This window comes from Mytilus edulis, chromosome 1 (genome assembly GCF_963676685.1).
Source record: "Mytilus edulis chromosome 1, xbMytEdul2.2, whole genome shotgun sequence".
Taxonomy (NCBI): Eukaryota; Metazoa; Mollusca; class Bivalvia; order Mytilida; family Mytilidae; genus Mytilus; species Mytilus edulis.
In genome coordinates, this window is record NC_092344.1 from 73,720,535 (window position 1) to 73,742,740 (window position 22,206).

At 29.8% G+C, this 22,206-nt stretch overlaps 2 protein-coding genes across 4 annotated transcripts in view; one reads left to right on the top strand and one right to left on the bottom strand.

Moving 5' to 3' along the window:
• Positions 1–396: 396 nt before the first annotated feature.
• Positions 397–4,503, top strand: LOC139489726 (uncharacterized). Its single transcript, XM_071276474.1, has 4 exons — positions 397–512; positions 822–863; positions 2,155–2,232; positions 3,410–4,503. Exons 1-4 carry the CDS (start codon positions 438–440, stop codon positions 3,647–3,649), a joined length of 435 nt encoding a protein of 144 aa, XP_071132575.1. The 5' UTR covers positions 397–437; the 3' UTR covers positions 3,650–4,503.
• A 2,593-nt stretch (positions 4,504–7,096) lies between these two features.
• LOC139489730 (serine/threonine-protein kinase B-raf-like) overlaps positions 7,097–22,206 on the bottom strand; it is a 38,179-nt gene continuing 23,069 nt past the window's right edge. For all 3 annotated transcript variants that reach the window (XM_071276505.1, XM_071276497.1, XM_071276488.1), the window contains exons 11-16: positions 19,168–19,344; positions 16,694–16,740; positions 15,220–15,338; positions 13,540–13,671; positions 12,899–13,033; positions 7,097–12,283 (exon numbers count right to left, since the gene is read on the bottom strand). In XM_071276505.1, the coding sequence (XP_071132606.1) occupies positions 12,098–12,283; positions 12,899–13,033; positions 13,540–13,671; positions 15,220–15,338; positions 16,694–16,740; positions 19,168–19,344 (796 nt within the window). In that variant the 3' untranslated portion in view covers positions 7,097–12,097. The remainder of the gene's footprint in view (positions 12,284–12,898; positions 13,034–13,539; positions 13,672–15,219; positions 15,339–16,693; positions 16,741–19,167; positions 19,345–22,206) is intronic.

Here is a 22,206-nt window from a genome sequence, read left to right on the forward strand (position 1 = left end):
AACTTCACTTACTCCCAAAAATAAATTATTAAAAGAAGACAAACCAAACAAATGTAAAAACAAAACAAAACACGAAAAAACAAAAACAAACGAAAGAGAAATTAATGCACTGTATTTGTAAATTTTAATTTAAGAAAAGAATAAAGACTTTTATCGTGATTTTTCTTATAAAGATATGGTGCGAGTCAATGAGACCATTCTCCTTCCAAGTCAAAATTTATAAAGTAAACCATTATAGCTCAAAGTACGGTCTTCAACACATAGCCTTGGCGCACACTGAACAGCATGCTATAAAGGGCCCCAAAATTAATAGTGTAAATAATTGTATGTGTCCATTTCAATTAGATAGCATCCTTTACTCTCTCAAAATACAGGTAAATTCCTTTTCAGAAATCCTTATTATTTGTATCCTTTTACCATTACTTGGAATCACATGGATGCTGGGAGCTTACTATATAAAAGAAGATGTACTAGTGTTGCATTATCTGTTTTCTATTTGCAACTCACTTCAGGTAATGTTCTTATGCAATTTCGAAAACTAAGACGATCTGTAACTTAGGATTTCGAGTTGAATTTAATTGTATCAACACTAAAACCATACACTAGTACTATTTTGTGCTACGGGACCAATTTATAACTTTATAGCCATTTTAAAGATCCATGTTATGAATGACTATAGGTATACATCTTAGTATTAGATATCAACAGACAGAAAGATTGTCGTCAATTATTTACAATGTTCACGAACTGTTTTTATTTTGTGTGGTTTTTTTTTAATTTATGATTAGTATGGTTTTATATTGTACCTCTTTCTGTTTCAGGGTTTTTTCATTTTTTTGTTCCATTGCATATTTTGCAATCAGGTAAGGCTAAATAGCTTAAGTATGTTATTGATATTTCTATACATGCATTTCATAAATGTTCAGCATCAGCGGAAATATATATAAAATGGAAATGGGGAATGTAACAACCCGACCATGATAGATGTTGCTGTTTGTGAAAAATCTTCCTTCCCTTCAAAGGCACATGAGATCACCCATAGTTTTTGTAGGAGTTAGTGTTAATAAGTTTTTCACGTTGTATTTTGTGAACTTGTTTGTATTTTCGTGGTCTCATTTTTTCAGCTCTCAGTTTGTGTTGACTTATGATTTCTGAATGTCCCCTTGTTATCTTTCGCCTCTTTTCTGTGTTGAGACCAAGACATATAGTGCCGGTCACCAAGTACTTCATGGTGATAATATAATTTGCGGTATCAAGTCGCGTCTATCTTTCTTTGAACCCTTATGAAGCAGTTATACATACATTTTTTCTTGGGATAACACTCGCTCGAGCATTGATTACCAGTTTTGGTACATTGAATGTCGGTGATAAAGTCACTAGGATTTTATATTTGTAATCATGGAGATTACGAAGAAGTATAGTTTTTATAGAAGAAAACATGACTGATAAAAGAAATGATTTGGGAGTGTTGGTTTTGGGGGAACGCTATCTAGATAGCCAAACGATGAATATTTGATTTGCTCGTTGTCGTTTCGATCAGGTCATTGGCCATAAATTTACTCTGAAGTAGTTATGATATGCAGTTTTACTACTGAATAACACCCCCCTCACACCCCCCCCCCCAAAAAAAAACACAAAAAAGACATCTGCGTTATTTTCTCTCTTTTTTGAAGACTAATTAGTGGCCGTCGGTTGGTTTTTTTTTTGCACTATGGGAGGGTTGTGGTCTCTTTGACACATTCCCCATTGTCATTTTCAATTTTATCTACGCGTCAACATAGTATATCAACAATAAAACAGTGTATATACCTACCTTCAACTGTTCCGATAAAAGATTCGTTATATATAATGGTAAAATTTAACATGGGTTCAAACAAATAAAAAAAAAATAAAAAAATGTTTCTAAAGTCTAACGTTAGCGATTGTCATTTCAACTTCAGTTTATTTGTTTTATGAAGGTGTTTGTGTACATTTTCATAACGGCAAATGGACATGACTCCAATTCAGATTAAGTCAATGGAAAACTACAACTAGTAGTATATTTTACAGTATTTGTGTCTGGACATTTAGTATAACTGTTGTGTCCATATGTAGTTCTCTTTAAATGAATTATGTAATGAAAAATAAAGTAGTTACTGTCTTGTACATCCACAGGTTGGGCAAGGGTATCTACAATGTATGAGAAAAAGGAGAGAAAGTCGTACGTTATCGTCGACAGATTCTATAAATATTGTAAGTTATAATAATACTGGTTTGTATTAAATAAAAAGTAAAATCACAAAAATACTGAACTTACAGGAATATCTAATCGGAAAGTCCATAATCACATGGCAAAATCAAATAACAAAACACATAAAAAAACGAATGGACAACAACTGTCCTATTCATAACTTGGTACAGGCATTTTCAAATGTAGAAAATGGTGGATTAAACCTGGTTTTATAGCGCTAACCCTCTCACTTTGATGACAGTCTCATCAAATTCCGTTATATTTACAATGATGCGTGAACTTAACAGACATAATAAATAAAATAGTCAAAATGGGTTCAGCAGTCATCATCGTGTAACAATTTTAAAAGGAGCAATTAAACAGAACACAAAAACATCTATCTACAAACACATTCATGGATTCGTGTGTCTGACGTCAGAAAATTTTATACGTCACATATATTTGTCGTTCAATGTATATACAAACAATTTAAAATTTTCACATAGGCAATGTTAGCATACAGGGTTAAAAAATCTAAAGTATGTAAGAATTAATTTCAGAAATAGACCGAGATTTCAAATAGTCTAAAAGTTATATAGAATTTATAAGAATCCACAAATAGTTCATTCCACTACGCGATTTAATAATTTTGACGTTTGTGGTTCAACGTATTTTGTAATTCATAATAGAAATATATCATAAAGACATAAAATAGAACAATATCATACTGACGGGATCTTTTAAAGTAAAGAGTCACGTTATAAGAACCAAAAAATTACAAAAAGTCGCATATACAAAACACACTAGAAAAAAATGAAAGACAATACAAACACATTGACTGGATGTTTAAGTACCGAGCCACGTTAAATGAACAGAACGTTTTGAAAACTAAATGTCTAAAATGTATGGTATTTGTTTACACAGTTATGCATTGACAGCGACTGTCTTGATTATTTTAATCAAGTATTGACAAAAAGTTGACTGCTCTTTTATATTGATGTTTACCGCGGAAACCTTGCTTGAATCATATTTTACTTTCAAATTGCCATGTTATTGTATTTTGAAGTTGCTTCTGACTGCCTTTGCAAAGGTTTGACATTACATTTGAGATTTCCTTAATTCATTGCCTATCCTTTTTAATTTTCTCACTTTTGGATATTTATTGCATGTTTACTACCTTTATTTTATATTTTAATGCAGAGTTATCAACGAAGACTAAATCAGCTAAAAATTTATCCCGACAAACATATACCTCACTTCCCAAATGAAGAATTTATCAAACCATCAGACAACCGAGAAGAACCGTTTCCAGATTATCCGAAGGAAACAACACAAAATGTAGAAAATTCTATATACAACTTCAACAGACTGGCCCGAACCGTATATTATGATTCCAAATACGACAATAGAGGGTATTCGCCGTTCGATATTCCGAAATAAGTGTATTGCTCTATGAAAGTTGTCTATTCACGAGCTGAGTAACAACGCATCATTCTCACACTATTTCTTATTTATCTTTTATTGTTATTTCGGACCAAAATTGATGCATATTAATTGTCAACATTAATAATATTATTTTTTCTACTCTGTCTAAATGATTTTAACATTGTCATTGTAATATAAAATACCTATGCTTTTATAGCATAGTCTGTCATAATATTATACCTCTGTCGTTATCTTAATTTATGTTTTAATAACTTCAAAGTCATTTACATAATTAAAAATAAACTTACTTTCTATTTGGTATTTGTTCGAGAATATTCAAGTGCACCTTGACCTCTATATATAATTGAATATATAGAACTGTCGGGTTTTAAGTCAAGGAGTCGGCTACCAAATGCCAATAGCATTCATCATTCATCAATCACAGTTTTAAGCATAGCATGACCTAGATTAATAAATTCAAATGCATGTTATGTTTCAGAAAATTAAAATAAATATCTGGATTTTGCTATGCACGTTTTGTCGTTCCTGCAAAAGATTCCAAAATAAACAAAGTTGGGGGAAACTTTTGAAAAATTCCTCAAATAGTTATTATGAAAATGAACTGCATTTATCTTCTGTTGGAGTTAAAAAAAAAAAAAAAAAAAAAAAAAATGTGAACAGCAAAATCCATTTAATAAGTGTTTAATTTTCTGAAACAAAACATTCGTTTGAATTTTCTTGATCAAGGATAAGAATTATGTGGTTCATACTGTAGTTATCGGATCATATAATATGAATCTTAGCAATACAATGTTATTAGATTTTATAATCTTAACAATTGTACTTGATTAAAAAAAATCTCCCTAAAATATGTTTTCTGATTGCTTCCAGTACATTGCATGTGAGCAAGAAATAAGAAAGTTCTTCGTCTTCTGTATAGCTGAAATTCATATATGTATAAGCTTGGAGTCAAGACTGGTTAAACATACGATTGGATGACAATGTCCTACCTTCTACATCTAAGATAGACATTGCAGACCAGATAATTAGTCATTTTCATCTGAAAAATTTCAAAGCCAGTATTTTTGTATTGATCATACATTTCTTCAAAGTTGCTGTAGTTGGTACAGTGTGGATGACAGTAACAGGGTGATTTTATTGGTATTTTTTTAAACGCATTTTTGTGAAACAGTTGTTAATTTGGCTTGTTTTCATTTTTTAGTTGACGGTTATCTATTTACCGTTCGACACTGTTATCAGAACATAAGATACTTTAAAGTAATTTTATACGTTTTAGATCATTGTTTCAAATTTATAGAAAGCAATCCAGTCAATATGTAAGGGTTCCGCGGTACCCAGTGTCCCGCCTACTGTTGCTGCCAATCGCAGGCTCAACAAAAATGAGAATAAAATGCATAGAAATATTCCTCTCGATACTATCTTCTGATTGTATGAAGCTTCTGTCCAAGTTTAGTCAAATTCCAGGATAGTTTATGAAACTAATAAATGTTTTAAAACTTAACTGCAAACTATATGTAATGTTAACTGGAAAAAAACTAAGTCCATATATACGTTAAATACAGAAAAAAACAGGAAGAAAATTTTAACAAAATTTACTTCTAGATATAGCTTTTGATCATAAACAAGCTTCTGTCTAAGTTTGGTACAAATCCAGGATAGTTTAAATAAGTTGTCAAAATTTTAAAAACTTTTAACTACAGAGTGAATGTAATGTTTCCTGGCAGAGAAAAAAAATAGTCCTTTTATTAGTAAAATACGGGAAAAATAGAATTTTTCTTTTACAAAATTAACAAAATTTTTATGTTGTGATGTTTTTTATAGTGTATCTTTTTATGTGTGATGTTTTTTTTTATAGTGTATCATTCTATGTTGTGATGTTTTTTATAGTGTATCTTGTCTATGTTGTGATGTTTTTTATAGTGTATCTTGTCTATGTTGTGATGTTTTTTATAGTGTATCTTTCTATGTTGTGATATTTTTTATAGTGTATCTTTCTATGTTGTGATGTTTTTTATAGTGTATCTTTCTATGTTGTGATATTTTTTATAGTGTATCTTTCTATGTTGTGATATTTTTTATAGTGTATCTGTCTATGTTGTGATGTTTTTTATAGTGTATCTTTCTATGTTGTGATTTTTTTATAGTGTATCTTTCTATGTTGTGATATTTTTTATAGTGTATCTTTCTATGTTGTGATGTTTTTTTTATAGTGTATCTTTCTATGTTGTGATGTTACACAATTGTTCTGGTCACTAAGCTGGTCGTTTTGTTTCCATTCATAACATGCTTTCTACTTTTCAGCTGAGGCTGTTCGAATTTTTCGTGTATGAACTTGTAGTCTAGTTCTCCTGTTCCTCAATTTTATACTGATCGGTTCCTACTTTGTCCCTGTATAAGAAGTCTATGCATGTTGAGTCGTACTCTTTTTGATATATAAAGGTCAGACAAAGTTACAAGGTTTAGGTTCCTTCATAAATCTATGGAGGTATTAAGATATTTTACTTTTAGTAAAAATGTATTGCACTTTCTTAAGATCTGATCCGTGTAGTACAAAGATGGAAGATGGCCAAATAAAGTATGAAGTTGAAGAGCATTGACGACCCAAACTTGTATGTTGTGTGTATCTTGCTATAAAGTATATTTCATTTAATAAATCTATATCCTCCTGATATCATTTATGTTGTTTGTCGATCCTCTTCAGGCAGATATACAGATACAAAGAGTGGTTCTGCTCCCTTGATTTTAAATGCCTTAAATATACGTCCATTTCCATCTGGCAGTTGTGTGATATACAACGTAACTATTGATTTGTTTCATCCAGATAATTGCTCTATATCTTTATACACTTTACCAATAGCTTACAGTGTAATTCTTAAATTTCGTAAAATTCTGGTAAGAGGTAAGTTGTATAAGAGATATATACTGTTAATATTGTTCATGGATTTTTGGTGTGGATTTCATAGCTTATGTGAGAGCTTTTTATTAAAATTTGAATGGGAAAAATTAAGAAATTCAAATTTTTGTAAAACAAATACTGAGAGCCTTCTTTTTATGACGTCTTGTTGTCTCTGATGACAATAGTTGATCATCAGAAATTAAATCTGTAAAAAGCTGTTTACTGGATCTGTGAGTCATTTTTATACATGTATGTTCCAATAATAAGTTCCAAATCTTAAAAAAACCAACAGATTAAATGACCCCATTTGCATGAATTGTTTTCTATGATTGAAGGCCATAATTCTCAAAACGTCAGTCAACTTTAAGAAAACACCTACTTAACCTTTTCCAAAAAAATATCTGCAGAATTAAAGAAAAAAGTCTTGACAATTGTTTGATTCAGGAGGATGGACTTTTTTTACACTATTTGCAAAACTAATTACTGGCTAGGGCATAAAAACCTAAAGAAATGGACAAGGTTTTAAAATTAAAAACAAAATCAGATCAGAAAGGAAATTTTTACTTGCATTTAAATATAACACAATTTAATTTCACACTTTTCAATCATACATCATATATACTATAAATAAAACCCTTTAAAAAGCACTGAATAAACATATCAAATGTGCTGTAAGATCAGACAGATATTTGTTATATAAACATCATCTTTTTACTTTGCAGTACACTTTCATTATTTGTAAAATATCAGAACTATTTCCTGAAACCAGATACAGATACAGAATCATATAGTATTGTAGTTATAAAGTAACTGAACACAAAATTAAATAATAAAATACCTCTCCTGGGTCTAGTACTGTCAAAAGTCAAACAGGGTGTATAACTTTTCTTGATCATGTATAAAAGTAATTGTTTATTGGAATGCAGAGTTGTTTCATAACATTTCAAAGCATGTATAGCAGAAAAGCATAAACCAAAATTTTGCAAACATAAATTTTTGTTAAAATTGATCTAAGCAGGCATTAAAAGATAAGATGATTGGATGTTAAAATGCTTTCAACATGTTAAAATACGTTTCTATTATTATAAATATATCTTGAAGTTTATAAAGCAACTGTTATTCTTTTTTTTAATTTGTAGAAAATACATTTTTAGTCAACTTAAAAGCCATGTTTTAATCTTTTTAATGATTATATTTCTTAAAATACAATAATGATGTAAATATTCATTTTGTCACCAAGATTTGATTGAAAACAATGGTTTTATTTGAGTAGAAAAAAAAGGCAATGAAGCAAATTTATAGATATATATCAATTATTTTTGACATTGATTGCAATATTTTACAAACTAAAAGTAATTGTTCAACATAAAAAAAAATGTCTTTGGAGGACCTGAAATTTCAAAATTGAATGAATTTCACTTTTAACCTTTTTGATCAAATATCAAGACTGCCAAACTGTTTTAGTCAAAAATATGAAAGAAAGTTTTAGTTTCTTTTACTTGTAAACCATTGTATAAGTTCACAGTATATAAAAAAAAAATGGAAATTTATTTTTCATATGTAGCATAGTCAATATTTTCCTCAAAGATATGCTATAGAAATATGAGTATTGACAGGTTTCTGTCATGGAAAAGTTGACAAAAAGTATAAACATTAAAAAGGTTGATAGACAAATCTTTTTAAATTTCCCCACTAAGTGAAGTTAAAATGCAGTAAAATATTTTGAAATCATTTTGCAATTAAAATACAATAAGGTCAGTCATGAAGTTAAGTTTCATCAAATATGAATTTTTAAGATATTTACTTTTTAACATTATTTTTCTTATTCATAGACAAGAAATGTGGTATGAGTGTCAATGAGACAACTCTCCAATGGAGTCATAATTGTAAAAGTAAAATATCCTTTTTTGAACAAAAACTTATAATATTTACTAAAATCAAAATTATTTAATAATAAAAACAGACTGCATTGAGAGGTGCTTTATATAATACACAGGAGCCAAGCATTCATACCCTATCTTCTTCAATCATACAAAATCACGACACCATCAAATTGGTGACATATATAATATACATGATGCTTGTGTAGAAGTATTGTACATTGCACGTTCCCTTCAAAAACAGAAAAAAAACAAACCATGTGAGCACAATTCCATGACCATTAAAACTGGAATATTTTTATATACAAATAAATAGTTCATCTCTATTTCACCCTGCCAAACACAGCTAAAACAAAACATTTACTGGAAGTTCTATTAAAATTATTCATACACAAGGAGGAATCTTAATGCATCTCATTTTCACACATAATATTAAAACTAATATTCATCAACTTCAATCTCACCATTTATCATTTGCAGCAACTCATGTACACACATTCAGCCTCACATATACTAACACATGTATATTCATACTCATACTATGTATAAATATATAAGTACACTGGCAATTTTGAGTTCATATCAAAAGAGCAGAATTTTTTTAATACATTATGTCTGTGTTAATAGTAATTTTCCTTTATTCTTGTTCTATCTGACTTAACACATTCTCAATCATCAAATATTGAGATACATTTTAACTACATAGACAGTTAACACTGAACAATTAAATCTGTTTCATTTTCGAAAATTCTTTATTTTAGCGAAAAAAATAAAACAAAACAGACACATTTTTTTCTGTTTAGGGTTAGATACTTGTCATTTTATCTTTTAATTAAATGTTCCAACACTTTATTTATGTAAACAAAATGATATATATTTCATCAAATGAAAAATGTGAATAGCTATTGCTATACCAATGAATTTTGTCTTTGTAAATTTCAATTTCGACAGTTTTCAAATATAGATATGTCATAACTTTTACTCATCTTTACACACATCAGCAGCTCTAGGCTCTTTTCACCAAACTTGTAATTGTAAGATTAAGATTCTTGCAGTCATGAACATTTTCATATGATTTGAAAATCTGAATTGTGTAACCTCAATATGAAAAGAGTCACTGTGTCGCTTCAACATGTAGGGATGTGGTAGTCAATTGCTTGGTTCAAATGCTGCTTTTCTTGAAACAAAAAACTAATAATTACATTATTTTTTCAAGAATTAACATAGTTTGACCCACATTTTTTTTCGTTTCCATCAAGCCAGACATCTATAAAATCTATATAGTACCATGTTATCATGTTTCAAATTTAACAAAAATATGAAGTCCAGTCATGAAGCTACTACCCTCCTCTTATTGGTTTATTGTATCATCATAATGAGACAGTTGTAAACTGTTTTCTTGGTCAAACTATACATGTACCCTCTGCTGATTAGTGTGATTTATGCAATAACTGTTTCTGATAAAATATATCACAAAATGGAAATCTGATTTTTCAAAAGAATATTTTTTTTTAAAAGCCAAACTGAAATTAATGCAACCCTATATTATAGAACTCCAACTATCGATATATTTTACTAATGAAACACAAAAAATGCTTACATAAATTCACAATCTCACTCACTCTATCAGACTTTCTCATTCATCAAACACAAGACTTCCATGAAGCATATGTCAAACAAACAAAACATAGTCACCAATTTACATACTCTAAAATCTTCATATATATATTTTAAACAAATTATGCATACACACACAAAAATCGTAAAATATACACAAACACTAAGACTATTTACACAGACTTAATTGTACACAAAATCACAGTAAAGTCATATAATGTATTATAATGCCATGGCAACTGAGATGAGAGGAATATTGACCTTGAGAAGGTCAACAGATGATCAAGAATCTGACATGATTTTCTAAGTATATTTCAGCTTAGTACACAAATGAAATAAATGTATCGCCCTATCTATATGAATTTGGTCTGCCACTGTAAGTTCAAAAACTGTTTCGTCTTTTATTAAAGCCATAAATGAGATCTACTGAATATTTAATAAATGAAAATATTCATTTTAGATTTAACGTTTACATTCTTTAATTTCTAGGATTAAATTACTTATTTTTTTGAATTTTCTGTAAAATCTGAAATTCTTATAAAATTTTCATGATTTTTTTTTCTGAATTGAATGCAATTTTTACCAAACAATTCTTATGAAAAAAAACAACAGAAATTTCATCATTAATATGCCACTTATTAAAATAAGTAACTTTATTTTCTCACAATAATAGAAAGAACAAAAGTTCCACCAAATTGTACAAAGAAATCAAAATGTCTAAAATTGAGATGTTTATAATTTTCATATTTTTATAATTACAACAAAAGTTTCTTTGACGAGATGGGACAAGCTTTAATATTTCTGGTATACCAATCAAAGGAGTTTTGTTGCCATTTTTGATAAATATTTTAAGGAAATTTAATACTTTATGCATTCAATAAATTTCCTCACCATATATAATGTGTTTTCCAATAAAACATAATATATCACAAATGTTTTAAAGCTGCATAATCCAGCACTATTAAATGACCAAACAAATCCATGTCTCATGGAATCTGTTGGATTAAATGGACCATTGAAAAAAATAAACACACTGTAACATCAAATTATACCTTGTTATAACAAAACCAGCTGTAATGCTGGCGACCTCATTTCTTGTCAAAGTCACATGGTAACTATATACAATAAAATAAATAAATAGTTTAACAATATTAACAGTTCTCTTCAACATAAGATCATGTGCATTTAAATTGGGGAAAAAATTGTCAGATGAACTTAAAACAGCTCATTTTTGGTACATTCCTTGCAATTAAGAGATAATAAAATGTATAGTTACTAACTTTTTCACAAATAGGAAGATTGAGCTCACTGTCAAGAGTTGAGCAAACTTTGAAATACAACTATGATTTTACCAAGCTAGTTATATATCTAGATGTTCACTTCTTCCTCATCTTTTAGCAAGTCTTACCTATTAAAAGAGTTTGAAGTCTTTATAACAGTAAGAAGACCACAAAAAAGGAAAATCAAAATACTAGTGAATCCAAAATCACTTTTTTGAAAGCAGTTGCACTTGTGCATTCATACTGTTGTTGGAAACTGCCATTTTGTAAAGCTTACATAAAAGTATCAATTTGTGACAAATGCTTATTGTAGAATAAATCTATTGTTTTTTTTAATGTTATTGATATCCTAAATATAAATCAATACTACTGCACTGGAAAATATTAATGTTGAAATTAATCCTTTTATGCTACAACTTTCCATATAACAAAAAAAAAAAGGTGCAGTATAATTTTTTGCAGTGAAGCTTAATTTGTTTCTAATTGAATTACATATTTAAAAAAAAATGAAGAATTGCCCCCCAAAAAATAGCATATACAGTCTGTACATATTTCTGAAATAACTTTATCATGATTAAACATCCTTCACTTTCAACTGCTATATACATTTCAGACAGCTATCAAGTGAAAGACATAAATTTATAGACAATATGTGGCTGACAACTTTCTTTCCCACTAAAAGTGCACATGACCTTATGACATAAAGAGCAGTACAATTTATCAATAACATAAAAAGAAAGACCTGGTAGTGTAGAGATAATTGTTTACATTAATAAGCAGGCGTAGGTGAAGAAAAGATGAACTGAGAGTACTGGCTATTTATAGGAGTTTTTGGGGACGCACACATGTACATTAAATCATAGTCTTCAGTGTGTGATTGATTTAAAGTAGGTTCAGATGAACTCCGATGAACTTTAGGTAACGACCTTTCTAATGTCTCCAGTACTGATAATATCTAAAATAGAAAAAGTGTAGAATTAAAATTGGTTGTGGGTTGCAGATGAGCAGCAGAAATTATGCATAAAAGCTAGTCTTCCTTTTTCAGACAATTCCATCTATAAAAATTGTGACGTTAAGGAGTAAGTATGGTAAGGGTTCTATATGCCATGATAAAAACTAGTGTTTTGTTGTTGCAAACAAGTGGGTAATTTGTCTTTAAAAAAAATATAGCAAAATAAGTTCAATATTTTTACCCAGCCAAATTCTGTATGATCCTGTTCCAAGTCTGGAGCCTGGAATTCAGTAGTTGTCATTTGATGCTGTATATGATTTTTTCTTTTTGTTTTACATATAAATTTGGCCTTTTGGTTTCCTTTTTTTTTTTTTTTTTTAAATATTTTACATTGTGTCATTTTGAGGCCTTTTATAGCTTGCTATGCTATATATAGGTTGCTCATTGTTGAAAACATACTGTTACCTTTAGTGATTCACTATTAGTGAACTCTAGTGGACTTATATTCTTATCATCATACATTAAATTAGTGTTGTCAAATACGGAGGTTGTTTTATTATAGATCTATCAACTGAAATTCTGGAACAAACACTTCTTACTCTTTCTAATTATTTATACCTGTGGAAATAAAGGCCTCTGTTCTCGTTCAAATTTACAGCAGTCTTGAAATAAAATCTTTAATCGTTTAGGGCTATCTGTCCTTATTTTACTATAGTCTGGTCGAAGATATCCTTTACCAACCATGAATAATATCTACAATAAGAGAAAAAATACATACTATCAATGTAGTAAATAGAATGGGCGTGGCTTGGATAACGTTCACAGGTGTTCACACTTTGATGTAATTATTAGGTTATGAAATTATAAAAAGAGATAATTTGGTACTTATAAATAAGGTCAAAATGCATGAAATAACTAGTGTATGACGTGTATCTAAAGTAAGATGTATGTTTTTAAAATGTATCTGCTTATCTGTATTTTGCATGGTATGTCTTTATGTATGAAATTTGTACTTAACTGTATTATCTATGTCTGTTTAAAAAGCTCTTAGCTTATTTTGTTCTGTCTAACTAAAGATTTTTGTCTGATTTGATATAATATGGAAAATTTTCCATTTGAAAGCTCATTCTACAGACATAGAAAGCCACAACAAAGCCCATACTCCAACACAAACATTAACAGTTTCATTGTCAGTTAAAACAATAGGAATAAAATACCCAATCAACACTGTATTCACCCTTCTTTATATGCATATATACCTGATCTTTGTTACTGATATTGCCATATGGAAGTTGGCCTGTCATCAGTTCATACAATACAATACCAAAGGAATATACATCTGATTGGTTAGTATAGGGATTATCCTCCTGCATACGTATCACTTCTGGGGCCTACAAAAATATAGAAATGAGAATTAAGCTTTGTAATACTAATATCATCTGGTTCCCAATGAGATATAGGTTTAAACTATATAGGCCGCAAAAAGCCTAAAATGCGCACAATGCAAATAAATTGTCAAAATATAAATCCCCAATCAACAGTAACACACTACTAGTCTAATATACACTTTTTTTAAATTCATTCATGTGAAATCATGACCATTTAAGTATTTCTACTTCGATGCCAGTATTATATTTAATTTACAAAATGCAAAAGCATTCATTGCTTGGTTAACACTTTTGCTGTCTACTTTTCCCATTCCAAAGAAATAATAAAAAAATAATTTCAATATCAATTAAAAACCAATTGTTCAGAGAACAATTGAAGGTCTTTCAACTAATAAAGATCTATTTTGATATGAAAATATTAAAATTCAGTTGAAAATGTCAGTTCCTATGGCTTTATGATGAATAAAGATGAATTTAAAGCAAAGGTCAAAATCTAGAACGTCCAATTAACCTTTGACCTTGACCTCAATTTCAAGGTCATAGACTAAACATCTCGAATCAAAAGACACTAGTTCCTTAATATGTATGGTTCATGAGTAATATCACTTTACGCATAATTCTAAATATAAGAGGGGCGAAAACTCCCATTTATTGTCTACGCACCCTTGCAACCAAAATTTATAAGTTACGACATGTCGCAACTAACAATTTAGTAAAGGTAATTTGTTGATATCTTATAAGGTTAATGAAAATAAGTGAAAATAAGCCAAAATCAAAATTTACAATTTGACCTTGACCTTTGACCTTGACCTAATTTTCATTTTTTTGGACCAAGGATCTTAAATCAAAGTACTCTAGGTCTCTATCACTTATGGTTTTCCAGTTTAAAATACATTTCAAAATTTCAAATACAAAAGGGGAAATAACTCTCATATGGAATCTCTATACGGCTTCGGTCAAAATAAAACAGCACATCCTGAGGATATAATGAGCAAGTTGCAAAAATAAATTTGTCGGTTTCTTATACGGTTGTGAAGATTAAGCGATAACAAGAAAAACAGTGTTTGGGGAGATAACTCTTATATGGGAAAGATTTTGGTTACGCGGAGTCAGTTACAAAAGCGTAATAACTGTTCGATATCATATACCATATGTCTTAGCGACATCTTGCGAAAAAAAAATACAGCGAAGGAAAAAAAAGTTGGCGGAAGAAAAAAAATAATAATAATAATAATCAGAACAAAACCAATAGGTCTTTCAACCAAAAAGGTTGAAAGACCTAATTATAATCCAATAGAGGGCAATAATCCAATAGACAGTTACTTGACAGTTTCAGTGATTCTTTTTACTACATATGCTTGCATTTAAAATCATAATTTATTCATTTCTTTCCAATTGAAAATGATTCACCAATTCATCTGTTTCAAGTATCAAATACTGGGGACTGTTAAAGCAACCAGTTTTCTGATTGGTCAAATGTTTACAGAAATACCAGAATAGTATAAATGTTCTGATTGGTGAAATGTTTACAGAAATACAATTTTAACCTACCATCCATAATATTGAGCCTGTTGGTTGTTGGAACTGATGTGACCCACTCCATCGTGTTTTCACAGTTGCCAGACCAAAATCACCAATTTTGACAGTTAAAATATCTGTTAAAAATATGTCTGAGAAGCTGAGTTAAGGAATAGTATTTTTAATAAAGCAAGATTGATACATTTGTGGGTAACTTATGTCTCAATTTGTTTTGAGTTAATATACTGAAGAAAAGTGTAGAGATCAAAACAAAAATGGTCAAACAGACAAATTACTATCATTACTTTTAGTCGTGAATCTGTAGAAATTACTTTGAGATTTAATAAGGTATTGTGCCTGAAACTGTTCAATTTGTGATTTGGAGAAACAAGATAAATCATTTGGGATACCCTAGTGAACAACAAAATAATTGCCTAAAATGATATTTTATCATAATTTTTTATCACTTCTGCAGATCATAAAAATTTGATGTGAATATTAATTTATAGCTAAAATGTACAAATTGAAGGATGGCTTAATGAATATTTCATAGAAATCTTAAAATAAGGAGAGATTTCATAACTCAATATAGAAAATTAAATTAAAGCCGTTATTCTGAAGCCTAAAAATATACAATTGATTTTGAATTACACAATTTTTCAATTTCAATCAATTTACAAGGAATAAAACAAGTGAAACTGTGAGCTACTGTTCACTGATGATACCCCCGCCGAAAGTGGATAATATTAATAGTGTAAAAATATGCATGTGTTCTGTAAACAGGAAGTGGTTGAGTGACTTATATCAAGCCTGAAACCAAATTTTAGAAATACATTTAGTATAGTTCCTGAGAAAAATGTGATGAAAATTTTCAACCTGGCTATCATGTGTAAAATGATACAAGTGTTCAGTAAACAGGAAGTTGTTGAGTGATGAATCTGAAAACGCATCATATGGTATAGCTGACATATATAAACTTTGAAACCAAATTTCAGAAACCCTGGTAGTGTAGTTCCTGAGAAAAATGTGACGAAAAATATTCATGGGACCGACGGACTGACGGTCTGATGGACGGACGGACGGACGGACAGAAGAGGTAAAACAGTCCCCTTTTTTTAAAAGCAGGGGTATAATAAAAACACTATTCAATGTACCTCAACCTTGGGTGATAAATACCTTGACATACGATATCAACAATTTGCAGGTTGACCTATAAATGTCTTTCCTTGTTTTTTTTTGTTTTGGGGTTGCTGTTTGGTATACATATGGAGGCATGATATTCTCCTTATAATATTTTTTCATACCAAAAGAAGGAACAAATAATAACAGCCAATCTTATTCATATAGCTTTTTTTTAAAAGATATAATACATGTAATAAGATGATTACTACACAATTTGTTTTAGAAGATAGGTATCTTGTTAAGAAAAATCACATATGTTTTCATACAACATTGCTGCTGTCAGATGATTTTCACTTATTCAATTAAACTATACTAAAAAGGATACTGTTTGACTTGAGATCTCTATGAATTATTGACTTCGCATGTAAATAGCTGAAAAAGAAAGAAAAGAGCATTACAAACATGAAACAAGGAGCCTGTAGTTCAGTGGTTGTCATTTGTTGGTGTATATCATATTTATTTTTCGTTCATTATTTCTTGTTCTTGTATGAATTGTTAACATTTGTTATTTCTGGGCCTTTGATAGTTGACTATGTGGTATGGGTTTACTCACTGTTGAAGGCTGTACATGAAGTTTTTGATTTCTGTGTCATTTGGTCTTTTGTGGAGGTGTCTCATTGCAATTGGCAATCATACAACATCTTCTTATTTTACATTGTTGACAGTGACATCTGATTAGATGATTTTTTATCTAACATTTTACTATAGGACTTCTCATATCAACATATCCAATCTCTTTCCAATTTTTGATTTTCTGAACTTTTTTTCTACATTTGTGTATGTACCAACTTAGTTCAATCGATCAGCATTAAAGTTTTTAGAAAACATTAAAATACAACGAAGGCTATTTAGAGAAGCACAGGTATAAACACTTTGTTGAAGACCAAATGTTGACCTATGGATGTATTTTGTGTATGTATGTGTGTTGTGATGGCTTCTTCACATAACCCTTTTTATCATTATTACCATAGTTTTGCCTCAGTAAAAATCTTAAAAAAACATCTTTTAGCATCAGATATTTAGACTGTCTCAAATCAATACAGTATATATGTTGTGTACAAGTTATCATTTTGTACAAATTATAATTTGTACAAAAATATTGTACAAATTATAATTTGTATTTTGACTTTGTACAAATTGTAATTTGTACAAAAAGTGTTTGTACAAATTACAATTTGTACAAAAACGGGCACAAAATCACTTATAACTTGTACAATAATTTATCATATGGATTTTTGTGAAAAAAAAACATTGATACACATTAATGAATTGCTATTAAATGACCTCACAGTACATTTAAGTTACAAAATTCAAAAATAGTTCTTTATCATTCGTTTAAGCAGGTGATGTAGTGATTTATGGAATCGGGTATTGCACAACATTTTTTGACTCTCAAATCGATGACGACCTGTTTTACAGACAAATTTTAACTGCTTAGACAAATAAATATCCCAGAAAGAAAGCGAGATTAAACCAACGATTTGGTTAGGAATATGACTTTGCTAAAGTCAGGAATATGTCAGTTGTTTTTGTGTCGTTTTTTATCAATTTTTTTTTCAACAAGGATCTTTGTTTTATAAATATCTATGACTGTGCATAAAACTTAACGGAAATCAGTTGAGGCAATACAAACTTTAAAAACACAATACAACTTATGCAGAACAGACAGACGGACTTTTATTTTCATAAGAAAACTAGTTGGTGTAATATAATTATAAAATCATCAGACCCAATGGCATTGAACCATTTATCTTTTCACAAACAAAATTGAAATGGAATAAGTCATGTAAATCCAATCTCTTGATGTTCCAATTACAAATATAAATCATCTCTTGTTTAAAGAAATCTTTGATTGTTTCCTTGGACTTTTTGAAATAACGAATAAGTGACAACAAATCTTTCGAGATCATTTTCACGATCTTTCACGATCCATAATATCAAATTTTACAAATATACTCGTTTTTGCAAAGTTTCTGAATTAAAAAAAAATCTAAATAGCGACAAGAACTAATTATGCAGTACTATTTAATGATACTTTTTTTCTAAAGGAAAAGTGGTTTATGTATTTAAAATTTGAAAAAATCGTATTTGTTTACTGCCTTTTGTAGTTGTTTGAAAACGGTGTATTTTGTTAATAAGGTTTAATGTGTGATCAGTAAATTACAATTATATTCTGTGAATCAATGCATTTTTCACCAAAATTCATATTTAAAAATGTTGTACAAGTTATAAGTGAATTTTGGTCAAATTTTGTACAAATTGTAATTTGTACAGGCACTTTTTGTACAAATTATAATTTGTACAAAGGCAAAATACAAATTATAATTTGTACAATATTTTTGTACAAATTATAATTTGTACAAAATGATAACTTGTACACAACATATACATATAGAATAACCATACATTGTCTCGAAATATCAATGTTTGTACAAGGCTTAGAAACAGGTAGAAAGCAAGGCTGTGCCGAGTACAAATAACATTGATGTTTGAGACAATGTATGGTTATTCTTTATATACTGCAACTCTTATAACTGTTCTAAATGAAGTATTTAGGGTAAAAACCATTATTTCTTAATTTTGAGCGAAAGGCGTAAAATTTCCACGAACCCGTATGTTTTATTGACGTTTTATTGACGTCATAAATAAAACCCTACGGAAAAAATTTCTGTAGGTTTGAATGCAGACTTAGGCAAATATATCAAATCAAATATCCAAGAAAATACATGTATTCCTTAAGCTAGCTTAATCCACGAAAAATGTAGCCACAAACATAAATGAATCCACATATAAACTTACTCCATGCCTTGAGCTGTCTGTCTGGATATTTCCATTAATGTTATCATTTCAAATTTATGTTCTTGAACATGGAGATGTTTATATAAACTAGAACCTTCACACCACTGGGTTATTATAGCTAACCATGGCTTCGACGTCCAACCCATAAATAATAATACATTTGTATGCCTTGTTTTCCTGAAAAAGAATAAAGATGCACTTTTAAAGAAATGAATGTGTACGGAGGCAAGAATGCCTGTCACAACTTTGCAATTTTCCAAGTTAAAAAGGCATAATTCTAGAATGATTCACAACTCAAATTCCAACTGTCTAGGTGCTGTTGTTCTTAGCCCATACCGCATAGTAATTTTATTATTTTATTTTTAAACTTTACGTGTCATACTATAAAACAGAAGATGTGGTATGATTGCCAATGAGACAACTCTCCACAAGAGACCAAAATAACACAGAAATTAAAGGGAAACTTCGCAAAAAAATCAAAAATTGATATTATGTTCATTCTGTATAAAAATGTTCAAATTCATAGATATTAAAGTTTTATTCCGCTAGATAAGCGATCACCATCGATTTTAAATTTAGAGTATCAATTCTCCGAGATCCGCCATCTTGTCTTCTTTCCCGATGAATAAAAACGATATGTCTATAAACCACAAAGAAACAAAACTACAGTAACCGATGTAGTCGTAATTGCGTGTCGATATCTTGTCAATCGTACGGTTGTTTAATACGACTAACTAACTTGATACGGAAAATATTCTTACTTTTTTTAAATTACCATGGTCTGTTGTTTTTAAACTGTTGATATTGGAATTAGGTGAAAAGTCAAAGTTGAAATCATAAATAAGTGTTCTTTAAAGTAATAAACTTTTTTCAAATATATTTTGATCTTCCCTTATCTGATCACCAGCATGGCTAAAGGTATTACTTCCAAAGATATTGTGAGGGGTGTGAGGTGACACGTCCAGGTATTCAAGCGATTTCCTGTCGGGCTTGCAAGTTCATGCATCGTTTCACTTCTGCAGGTATTGATCAGTGTACACGGCTGATAACTTATAACTTATAACTTTCCATTTTGAACTATCAGATGTATAATATACAACTCTGTCTTACTTGTCATTACTAAACTCAAACGCTTGTTTATAAATAACATTTCTGGTGTAAAGAATATAATTCATAATATATAAATAATACCCAAAAAATAAGATTTGATGAAATTAAAATCTATTTAAATATTTTTTCCAAGGTTGAATTTGGGAAAATGTAATATATAGTCATTGTCAATAGTGAAGGACAGATTGGAACAGACCAGAAATATTGATTTAAAAAAATGTACGCACTTGCCGACGATTCGTTTATACGACTGGATATAAAGTTACGGAACTATAGCGCAATTTAAAATATATACGTGTATACATTGAACATAAGAAAAAAACATATATTTTGAATAAATAGGGGTAAAAGTGTTGTAAATAGACTAGCCAACGTATGCCAACAGTATGTAATCATCGAATGTCGATAGACTACAGTTGTATACCAAAAGAAGAAGAGAACCAATTTGATTTAAATACAGGTCGATGTATAACTTTTGCTTTGGTTCATTGAAGCTGTGGACCTAGGAAAATCACAGATTTATATTTCAATAAGATTGTTCTCAAACAAAGGAAGGAATTCGTCATCACAATTGTTATATATGCCACTGGACGAACACTAATTATCCCCAGGGGATGTGAATATTTTGCTGGGAAACTTTTGAGTATCAAAGTTTCAAATTAATTTCGGGATTTATTTTCTTTCTTGGTATTCAATAACCGAAAAAAGAATAAATTACTTGTTCGCTAAATAGGGATATTCTTGTCAGATAAAAGAATTTTAGTTATATTTAAAAAAATAGGGAAATATGACATTAAATTGGTTCTGTCTTTTGTTAAACATCGTTAAAACGATGTGTGTCTAAGGTGAACGCCACAAGAACCCTGTAATACTAGTACGAGAGTATAGCATGTAAACATTCCTTCTCAATAATATGGTTGTATTGGAAAACTTTTCATACAGATTGACAACTCATTGTCCGATATGCATGTAATATTTGCCACATGACGCCCATAGTTCTTTCTACCATCATCACCTTATTCCTTGATATTGCTGTAAACATCGATGGTTCACACCCAAACAAAATGGGAGTAATGAACCTTCAGAGCTTCTCCGTGTTATACACTTGTGAAATATATAGACGAAATTTCTGTATTGAAATGAATCTACATCTCACAAACAGGATTTTCAAATAACGATTTTGAGTAATCACCTTACAAACCAATATAAACGTATGGCAAGATATAACCATGAAGGAATTTAGTTTTTGTCAGAACTCATCACTATATCATAAACGTATACGTATATATATGCATACAGTTTCAAATATTAAGAACAAGCGTTCGATGTCGATAGTCTGTTCTCTAACTGTTCAGAGTTAGACATGTCACTTGTTCATTCTTGGAAGCCTTCATATTCCCCGTCTAACGATGGGAACTCTTTCTGATTGTGTTGACTATAAATGCTTGTATGGTAATTCTGTCGTTTATCTGTACAAGCGGTTGCATTTCCTCTCCTTTCCCAACAAACAAACGAACGAAACGCAACTAGTCTGATTTCTCTGGAGCTCATCCTCAATGGCTCTTATACGTCAGGAAACTTACATGTATACTAATAATGATTGTTTCATGAACAACGATGTATGAACGAACTATTATAAATTCGTCAATATCTGTAATGCATGACTAAAGTATAACTTTTATTACAACTACTGTATTACTTATTTGGATTAATGACGGCTATCATGTTCAACATTGCACAACTATTATCATAGAATTTTTAAAAAAATCCTCAAAAATCCTCAAAAGATATAATGCCTTAGCTTAGATAATTAGTATTCTTTTCACAAAAAGTTCGTGTAAATGATTGTCAAATGAATTAAATTATGTAAGAATAAAATGTTAAAAAGAAACTAAAAAAAAATTATGCATGTTGTATGTTGTATTTTTT

Coding starts and splice junctions, on each gene's coding strand:
- LOC139489726 (XM_071276474.1), top strand. CDS start 438: ATGCTGGGAGCTTACTATATAAAAGAAGATGTACTAGTGTTGCATTAT. Junction 864..2,154: donor ATTGCATATTTTGCAATCAG/GTAAGGCTAAAT, acceptor GTACATCCACAG/GTTGGGCAAGGGTATCTACA. Junction 2,233..3,409: donor CGACAGATTCTATAAATATT/GTAAGTTATAAT, acceptor ATTTTAATGCAG/AGTTATCAACGAAGACTAAA.